General features: G+C 36.9%; 1 protein-coding gene across 1 annotated transcript; it reads left to right on the forward strand.

Annotated features, from left to right (window-relative positions):
* The first annotated feature begins 2,016 nt into the window (after positions 1–2,016).
* Positions 2,017–6,973, forward strand: LOC18424338 (endochitinase). The gene is made up of 3 exons (XM_011630674.3): positions 2,017–2,503; positions 2,606–2,756; positions 6,313–6,973. Exons 1-3 carry the CDS (start codon positions 2,443–2,445, stop codon positions 6,683–6,685), a joined length of 585 nt encoding a protein of 194 aa, XP_011628976.2. The 5' UTR covers positions 2,017–2,442; the 3' UTR covers positions 6,686–6,973.
* Positions 6,974–9,280: the final 2,307 nt, after the last annotated feature.

Consider the following 9,280-nt stretch of genomic DNA (forward strand, 5'->3'; position numbering starts at 1 on the left):
TCTCTATCTCTCTCTACCCGCCCTCTCTCTCAATCTCTCTACCCACCCCTCTCTTTTTATCTTTCTCTACCCGCCCTCTCTCTCATTCTCTCTCTACCTGCCCCTCTCTTTTTATCTTTCTTTACCTGCCCTCTCTCTGTCTCTCTTGTTTTCTCTCTAGATAGGAGAACAATTTGACAGGAACCCCAATTCTTGTCATATATAGGCAGGAATCCCAAAATCTTTTTACTTTTTTAATGGCATTTACAATATATAAAAAATAAAATCAGAGAACGGAAAAAGAAGGAAAGAAAGATAAAACGAAATTGAGAATTTCGTTGCAATATGTGGATCCTGCGTACGAAATGCAGCATTGCAGCTGGGTGGAATGCATAGAGAGTGAGAGAGATCTGTAGGTTATTGTTGGGTTTTGTTAGGGGAAGTCCTAGAGCACGATGGTTGAGCAAGTTTAAGTGAGAAAAAAAGAAGAAGAAGGTAGGGGTTGTTTTTAGATAAGTTTTTGTTTTGGAGTGAGTTCGTAGAGAGAGAGAGAGAGGGGTAGTAGAGAGAGGGTAGAGAGAGAGGGGGCTGGGTAGAGTGAAAAAAAGAGTTCGGGTAGAGAGAGAAAATAGGAAAAGGAGAGAGAGTTCGGGTAGAGAGAGAGGAGTTCTAAATATTTTAACTTTTTGACTCAGGGTAAAAATAAGAAAAAATTGATTATGACGTGGTCGTGATATTAAAATTATTATGGGGCACAATATTGATAAAGTTCATTTTGGAAGCTATCTATAATTTTCTCTATTTTGAATCTAGAATATCCTTATAAAGAACAAATGAGAGTTTCAATGATAATAAGAATTTAGGCAGTTAGGAATTCAGTGTGAGATTCGAATTTGCTTAAGGATTTTGTTGTTTTTTTTATACATAGAAAAGTTTGACCAATCTCATAGTTTCATTTTTTTTTTATTGGTGAATATTACATAGCATTTTGGCATTTATTATTGGATTTATTGAAAGTTTAGACAATAAATTGTTCAGTATTACTCTAATTACACTAGGTTGATCAATTTTCATCTTTACATATTTGAAATTTTTTCACTCTGGTTTTTTTAGCCTAATCTGAGATATTGACGATTATGTAACTTACCTTATTTTTTGACAATCCATATTTTAGACTCGATTTTTTTCTCCACTTTTAAAAATAAAACCAATTTATTACTGAAGTTTTAGTTCACCGATATATTATTAATGGAAAAAGTTTATATAAGATTACAGATGCACCTCAAAAATTCATCGAAAAAGGTTGTTTTAATGTAGAAAAAATCTCTAATTGGTCATCTCGACATTGAGATGTATGAATACAAAAAAAAAAAAAAAGATTGAGTCCCAAAAATAGTGCATTTTGCAATACTTTATCTAGACTTTTTATTTTCAAGATTTTCATATGTTTATAGATCTACTTGATTTTAATGATTTTTATAGTTTAAAATCGTCCAATTAGATATAAAAATGGATACCCAAAAATTATATGTTATGATACAATTTGGAAGTATGCCTTGTTTAAGATTGCAACCCTATAGAAACCACACCCATTATCAATCGCCGACTTGCTAAATATGATTATGACTAGCAGCGAACTAGGTTGTCGTGTGTGAGGCTAAATACACTTGGGGACCGAATTTTTCAAACAAGTGTTGGTTCCAAAAGATACGCAAAGAAACAAACTGCCAAAATAGTCATTCATATGGGGACTTACGTAAAAGAACCAATTAACCAAACAGAACAGAACAGTCTTTGTTGTCAAACCAAACGGCACCTAAACACTATTGCCAAATACTCCCATCTGGGGTTTTACTAGAATCAAACAGATATTTTCCCTATTGTCAAAATCAAACGGGGCCAAAAGACCTTTTTCCTTCTCCATGACTAAAACGATTGACCAGCCGCCTCCCCCCTCTCTCTCATTAAAATCTTCCACATGCCGCGTCTGAGGGGTCTAATCTCTATATAAGACCTCCATGCTTGCCTTGAAAGAACAAACTTATTAAGAAAAAAGAGGGAACAAAAAGAATGGCTTCTTCTCTTGCTTCTCTATCTGTCTTGGTTGTGTTCCTAATCACAGGCGAGCATGGTCTCGGTGTCTTAGCCCAGAATTGCGGCAAAGATAGGGGAGGAGCCGTGTGCGCAGGAGGTCTTTGTTGCAGCAAGTGGGGTTTTTGTGGAAACACTACTCAGCACTGTGGTGAAGATTGCCAGAGCCAGTGCACACCTCGCTCTTCTACCCCCTCAACACCGAGCACTGGCGGTGGGGGTGGTGATGTTGCTTCTCTTATATCTCAGTCTCTGTTTGATCAAATTCTTAAGCATAGGAATGACGCTGTTTGAGAAGGGAAAGGGTTTTACGCTTACAGTGCTTTCATCACTGCTGCCAAGTCATTTCCTGCGTTCGGAACAACCGGTGATATGACCACCCGAAAGAGAGAGATCGCAGCTTTTCTTGCTCAGACCTCCAAGGAGACCACTGGTATGTAAATCTGTCTCTCCAACCTTAACGTTGTTGCATTTCATTCTCTTTGCTCTTAGTTCTTCAATTTTAGGGTAAATAAAAGTAATTTTGGATGTGTAGGTGGATCGCCAGCTGCACTTGATGGGCCTTACGCATGGGGCTACTGCTTTGTGAATGAGATGGCAAGAGGTGATTACTGCAATGCTAGTGCTCAGTGGCCTTGCGCTGCCGGAAAAAAATATTATGGCCGGGGACCCATCCAAATTTCTTGGTAAATCGTTCTCTCAAATTTCATGAGTAAATTTGACAGCAATAAGGCTCACGACTATAATATGAACTATTTACCACCCTACCACATGCAGCAGCAAATATCATTCGTTATAATGACTCAACAACTCTTACAAACGTAGGGCGGGCAATGGACACGTACATAGACCCGACCTAGAACCCGCCGGGCATACCTGACACGGGTCCGGTTATGGGTCCAAACTTCGGACCCATGCTAGGGTCCAGGTCCTTTATAATGGACCCGAATATTCTCGGGTATGGGTCCGGGTATTAGTGGACCCGCCCGATACCCAACCCAAGACCCAAAGTTTTCCACCCATTTTCAAACCTATATTTCATTTTATAGCAAACCTTCTCACTTTACCTCATTAAATCTTTCGATGTGGGACTAGAAGATTTTCCCTACCCACAAAGCAACAACAATTTTCTTTCTTTCTTTCTTTAACCCCTCCCACTTACGGAGAAGTAAGTATGAAGTGATAATAAGAGAGAGAGGTTGTTGTCTATAGATAGGAAGATTAGTCTCATGTCAATGGGAATAGAAAGAAATAATTACGTCGAGATTTATAAAAGCAGAGGCATTGGGGTGCTTGGGACAATGACACAGCCAGTGCGAAAAAAATTGAAGGGCGTCAAAATTGCTAGTGTCGTGTGAAAACTATTTCCAAACCCCCTCATTGGCTAGTCTCGGGTATCGGTCTAGGTCATGAGTCCAAAATTGCCCGTCGGGTACGGGTACAGGTACATTCAATTTAGATTTAGACCCATAAGGTCCTTGTCCGACCCAACCTGTACCCAACCTGTTGTCGCCCCTACACAAACGCACTCTCATCGTCATTCATAGAAAAATACTACTTTTTGCAAAAAGGAAAAGCCCCCATTCATGATCTCGGCTGTCATATATCTAATCGGGTAACCTACAGCCATGGGATGGGTGGGAGATCATCATCATCTAATTTTTATCTCAATTATTTGAGGTCGGCTACAAAAATTTTAGTCCTCCATTCTGATGGGCATACGCTTATGAGCTCTAAATCAAGTTTTTCCTTTTCTCATGTTGGTCATATATGTGAATATATTTCCTATCTTGAGAATGAATAGAGAGTAGTGTTCGTAAAATTGAACCGAAATGGTTAACCAGACATGAGCCCGGAAGCGGTTCAACTGGCCTAACCGATAAACCAGCCGATTCAATTGTTCTTATCGGGTAAGTCTCGGGTGGTAAAAAAACTTTTGAAAAATTAGAAAAGATACAAAAAAAAAGCGTCTAAAATATGAAAAGTATAAAAAGAATGATTAAAATAAAGCACATTCAAATGAACTTGAAAATTAAAGAAAAGAATGGATTTTAACGAATCTATGTGTGTTAGGGTATTTTTAAAATTTTCTGAAAAAGATGAAAAAATATAAAAGTGAGTATTAATGACCAAAACAATTTTTAATCTCTACCATAAATAATATTAAAAAGTGTATTACAAACCAAGTTTCTTATTTCTGGGAATTTATATACATTTTCTTTGATTGTTTTAAATACCAGTCGATAGCCAAAACCGCCCAATATCGAAACCGGCCACTAACCGATTCTGATTTAACTAGGCGGTTAGCAATTATATCGCTCGGTTTTTCTAACAGTGATAGGGAGCGATAATATGATTTGAATGTTTTTTGAGTGAATATATGATTTGGAAAGTAGTTGTCAACTAATAAACCTCACGTGGTACTTCTGGATCAATATGTACGGCTTTGACCTTGGGTCAGAGCAAAGTTTTCTCTAAAAAGTCATTCAAGAAAGGGTGAGGTTTGTATAAGGTTGCCTCCAGCCATCAAAATCTCTTTTTATCGTCAGTTATAAAATTTAAAATTTTCAAAATGGTACAGATCTAGCAAAGTAAAAAACACTTACAAAATTTGAAAATAAACGGTCCAGATAAATTATTACATGCACCATTTTTTGAACTTAGAAGTCTTTTTTTCCTCCATGTTCATTCATCTCAAGGTCGAGATGTTCAATTAGAGGGTTCTCCTACCAGAATACTCTCCATTGTAGGTTTTTTTAAGGTGCACCTTACTCCAACAGTATAAGGTTTCAACCTTATATAAACTTTTTGCAACATATTTTCATTGAAGAAATATTAGTATCTCCAATTTTCTTGGTCTAGCAACGCGTCTGGTAAAATCAGAAAGTATATTCTGAAACGCTAGGCTGGTGGATCGATCAACAGGTGCGAGTCAAACCGACTAAATTGTCAAGTCGGCTGGACTAACCCTCAAACTTTGAAAGTGGGAAAAATGGTATAAAAAGTGGTCCAAAAATCAATCTTTGAAAGTATTTTGTTTTGATTTTAAAGAACTTGGTTCGGGCGATTGTAGATAAATGCGTTCGAAAATGACAAATTTAAATGAATTCGGTGAAAACAGGAGAGAGAAATCTGGAGTTTTTTTTTGAAATTGTGCTTGGGGTTGAGTGGTTAGTTGTTGGTGATTGGAACACTGTGTTCTAAAAGTTCAATTCCTATCACTGAACTACCCCAAAAAAAACAATTCTACGATTTTTAATTTCAAATTTAAGACCCCAAAACTTTGGAATCACGATTTCTTCTAGTTTACTTTATGATCCGACAAATTGTTATAGGTTTATGTTAGAGGGATCTCATACTAACATTTGAATCCAATTGCAAATGATTTGGTGGAGAAATGAGAGAAAAAAATGACATATTAGCATGAAAAATGGGCCCAAATGCAATTTTCTATTAAAAGAATGAGCTTTGGAGGATAAAATGCATCAATTTGTATCCAAATGGATCAAAATGGGGATTATAGAGAGATTATTGGCGGAAATAAAGTAAAGAATGCTGAAAAGACCACTTTTTACCTATTTTTCAAGTGATAAAGGAGCCGAGCGAGACCCGTACCCTACTAGGCCCGTGTTTACTAGGAATATATTTCCTGGGGTTATGGTTGATAGAAGATGCTTCCCCAATCAAATGATAACATAGACAATAAGTATTACCATTTATGATGGCTATTATCCATTGGAAACGGACTTTCCGTGAGTCTAACTGTGTTGTTCGGGGAAATGGGCTAGGTGGTCGAGTTAGCAGCCTGTATTTAGTTGTTGTTCGGGGAAATGGGCTAGGTGGTCGAGTTAGCAGCCTGTATTTAGTTGTTGTTCGGGGAAATGGGCTAGGTGGTCGAGTTAGCAGCCTGTATTTAGTTGTCATGTTATGTTTTTCAATCCCACTAATAACTTGCATTAAGTTACTGTAAAAAAATGGTAGGGCCTGTCTTCTTAAAATTGTGTTATTCGCAAAGGCCTACATACCCGCCATCTTACATGATGAATGATGGAGATGAATTGCTGGCAGATCTAGTGGTACCCACACTGTCGTTTGTTGAGGAGAGACAGTGATTGTAGTAGGTTTACTTCATACCAGACACTGTCTACACCATCACTAATTTATTTGATTATTTGCCTCTCTTTTTAATCCGGGCATACCATACATTTACTTATGAGGTATTGTCTCTACGTTTTGGTGCAGGAACTATAACTATGGTCAGGCTGGGAGAGCAATAGGCTTCAATGGTATCAACAACCCAGACGCCGTGGCCACTGACGCTGTCACCTCATTCAAGACTGCCTTTTGGTTTTGGATGACGCCACAGTCTCCGAAGCCCTCGGCGCATGACATCATCACCGGTTTATGGACACCTTCAGCTGCGGACCGCTCGGCTGGTAGGGTCCCTGGGTACGGTGTCATCACCAATATCATCAATGGTGGCTTGGAATGTGGCCATGGAAGCGATGACAGGGTGGCTGATAGAATTGGATTCTATAAGCGCTATTGTGACCTCATGGGTGTGCCCTATGGTGACAACCTTGATTGCTATAACCAAAGGCCCTATAATGGTTAGAAGAAAGATCATACCTGTTTGTGGTCTTGTGTTTCAAATAAGGACATAAACTCTCAGAGGAACTTTACAGTTAAGAAGTACCACACCTTTCATAATAAAACAGATGATGCCTTAGCATCATATTATGCGATAGTTTCCATCTTGGGATTAGGATTTAATTAATTATTTAGAATAGTGAGAAATGGCCTATTTGAAAGATAGACTAATGTGATCTTGCTGAGAAATATGTATTTTTTATTTTTCGTGATCTTGATGGGAAATATATATTTTTTATTTTTCTTTTTTTCACCCCTTTTCTTTTCTTTTTCTTTTGGCAAAAATCACTTACAATTAGGCTTGTTACAATAACTTTTGCTTTAAAGAAAATTAAACTAACAAATCTAAGATCTTAAAAACCTTGATAGCATTAAATCAATTTTCTTTAAAGAAAGAAAATATACACAATTCTTATACTTCTGAATATAAAACCAATATAATTAAATATAACAAGAAATTAAAAGGGAGTGTCAAAGATTACCTCAACCGGGCTTGTTACACTCCACACCGAGTCGCCACCGATCAATGATCAACCTTAAATCTCAACAGGGAAAGCAAGCTTAGGCCAAGTCACACCAATAGAACATGAACCCCTTTGATCACAAACTCAAACGCTAGATGAATTCCCTTAGGGACCTAGTTTGAAAGAGACTAATTCTTTTTTTTTTACTATATCCTAAAACCCTTATCCATAAATCCATAGCTGAGAGATGAAGAGAGAATAACCCCATAGCCTAAACCCTTGTCATCTTTTTATAATGTGGGAGAGAGAGAAATCAAAGATGAGAGAGTGGGGCGTATCCCTTTTAGGCTTTCATGAGGGAGATAAAAAATTTTCTTATGAGAGAGATAGAAAGATAAGGTGTAGAGATTTTGAGTACAAACAATCTCTTTTAATAGGCTTTAAGCAATATTAGCGTTTCTTAGGGTTTTCCTTAGACTTGTTTCTTTTTTGTGAGAATGAATATGAACCATTGATCTTGAGTGACTTGTGGGATGAGAGATTTGAGCCATCTATTATATAGATAGGCTATCAACATTATGAAATGTAATAGAACCTTTATCCCCTTTTTCCTTTGACCATTATCCCATCAATATAAATCAAATAAAATAATATTAATCATAATGTTGTGTTTTATTAAAAAATACATATGCCCCTTTTAAAAGATTCACTTAAATCTACTTTAACCACTGATCTCATAAAAGATAGGAAACCTCCTAAAAGTGAGGTGTGCCACCCTATGGGAATCAAAAGCCCCAAAAATTGGCTACCGATGTGGTGGCTTTGTTGTTCTCACCAATTTAGGGCATGGTAAGCCCATGTGCACAAAGCCCTAATGCTACTTTTAAATATTTAAAAATCAATAAATGATTTTAAAATTAATTTGAATATTTAAAATATTAAAAATCAATATCTTTTTTTATGAATCCAAATTTTATAAATAAAATATCTAGAAATCTAAAAAAATTAAAAAAATAATTCTAAAATCATATTATCATAAAATATATACAATTAAATTCATTAGATGTGATAAGGATCCATATTATCTTGAAATAAATAATCTAGGGCACTTTACCTTCAACTATGGATTACAGTCCACACCTGCTTTATCAACCGATCCAGTGTTTTCCATGACCCACAGTTAATGCATGGGCTCATTAGTAGGTCACCCCAATCTGGCCAATGAGCTAAAGGGTCGCAATCCCAGTCTATGGATTTCAGGTTCTCCCCTAGAGACGTATCAAGGTCACAAGACCTGACGCGACCACAGCTCCTATGACGTATATGGGTATCTCTCGCACATGTATAAGCTTCACCCTAAAAGGTGGTTCGCATTTCCAAAATGGCCTATCATTATGCATGATGTATGATAGTACATAGATGAGGCTTTGGCCCTCGTCTCTGAAGGCCACCATCACACACAAGGGTCACGCAGTCCTTCGGCTTACTTATTCGGGCATACTCTGACCTCATCAAGGGATAACCTATTAAAACCCTTGTTGGTTAATTTTCTATGCCCAGGTAACACAGGTTTTTCCCAAACGTCAAGCACAGTTCGATATCAAAAAACATCTTTTGCATAATATAATCCACGAGGGACAACACTTCCACTAAGTTCATGTTCCATTATATCATTTCATTTTACAAGCACTCATAAGGCCTTTAATGACCACATTCACCCAATACTATTAACATTAATTGAAACTGGGCTATTTGATTGAAAGGATAAAGAGCATGATCTCAAGGACATTGGTTGATGTACATCCACCATCTTCACATAACTATATCCTGGCAAATACATTGATGAGAAGAAAAACATAATTTTAAATATGAAATATGTGAAAAAGCACGGGAGAAATGGTAAAAACTCGAGAAATAACTCTTGTAACTCGGAAAATACAATGGTGAGAAGAAAAACATAATTTTAAATATTAAATATGTGAAAAAAAAGGGAGAAATGGTAAAAACTCGAGAAATAACCCATGTAACTCGGAGGAAATACTAAAACTTAGCAAAAGATGTTATAAACAAATAAGGCTACAGTATCTTTTAATTTT

Source organism: Amborella trichopoda, chromosome 9 (assembly GCF_054954075.1).
Source record: "Amborella trichopoda isolate Santa Cruz 75 chromosome 9, AtrichopodaSantaCruz75HAP2 v2.0, whole genome shotgun sequence".
NCBI classification, from domain to species: Eukaryota; Viridiplantae; Streptophyta; class Magnoliopsida; order Amborellales; family Amborellaceae; genus Amborella; species Amborella trichopoda.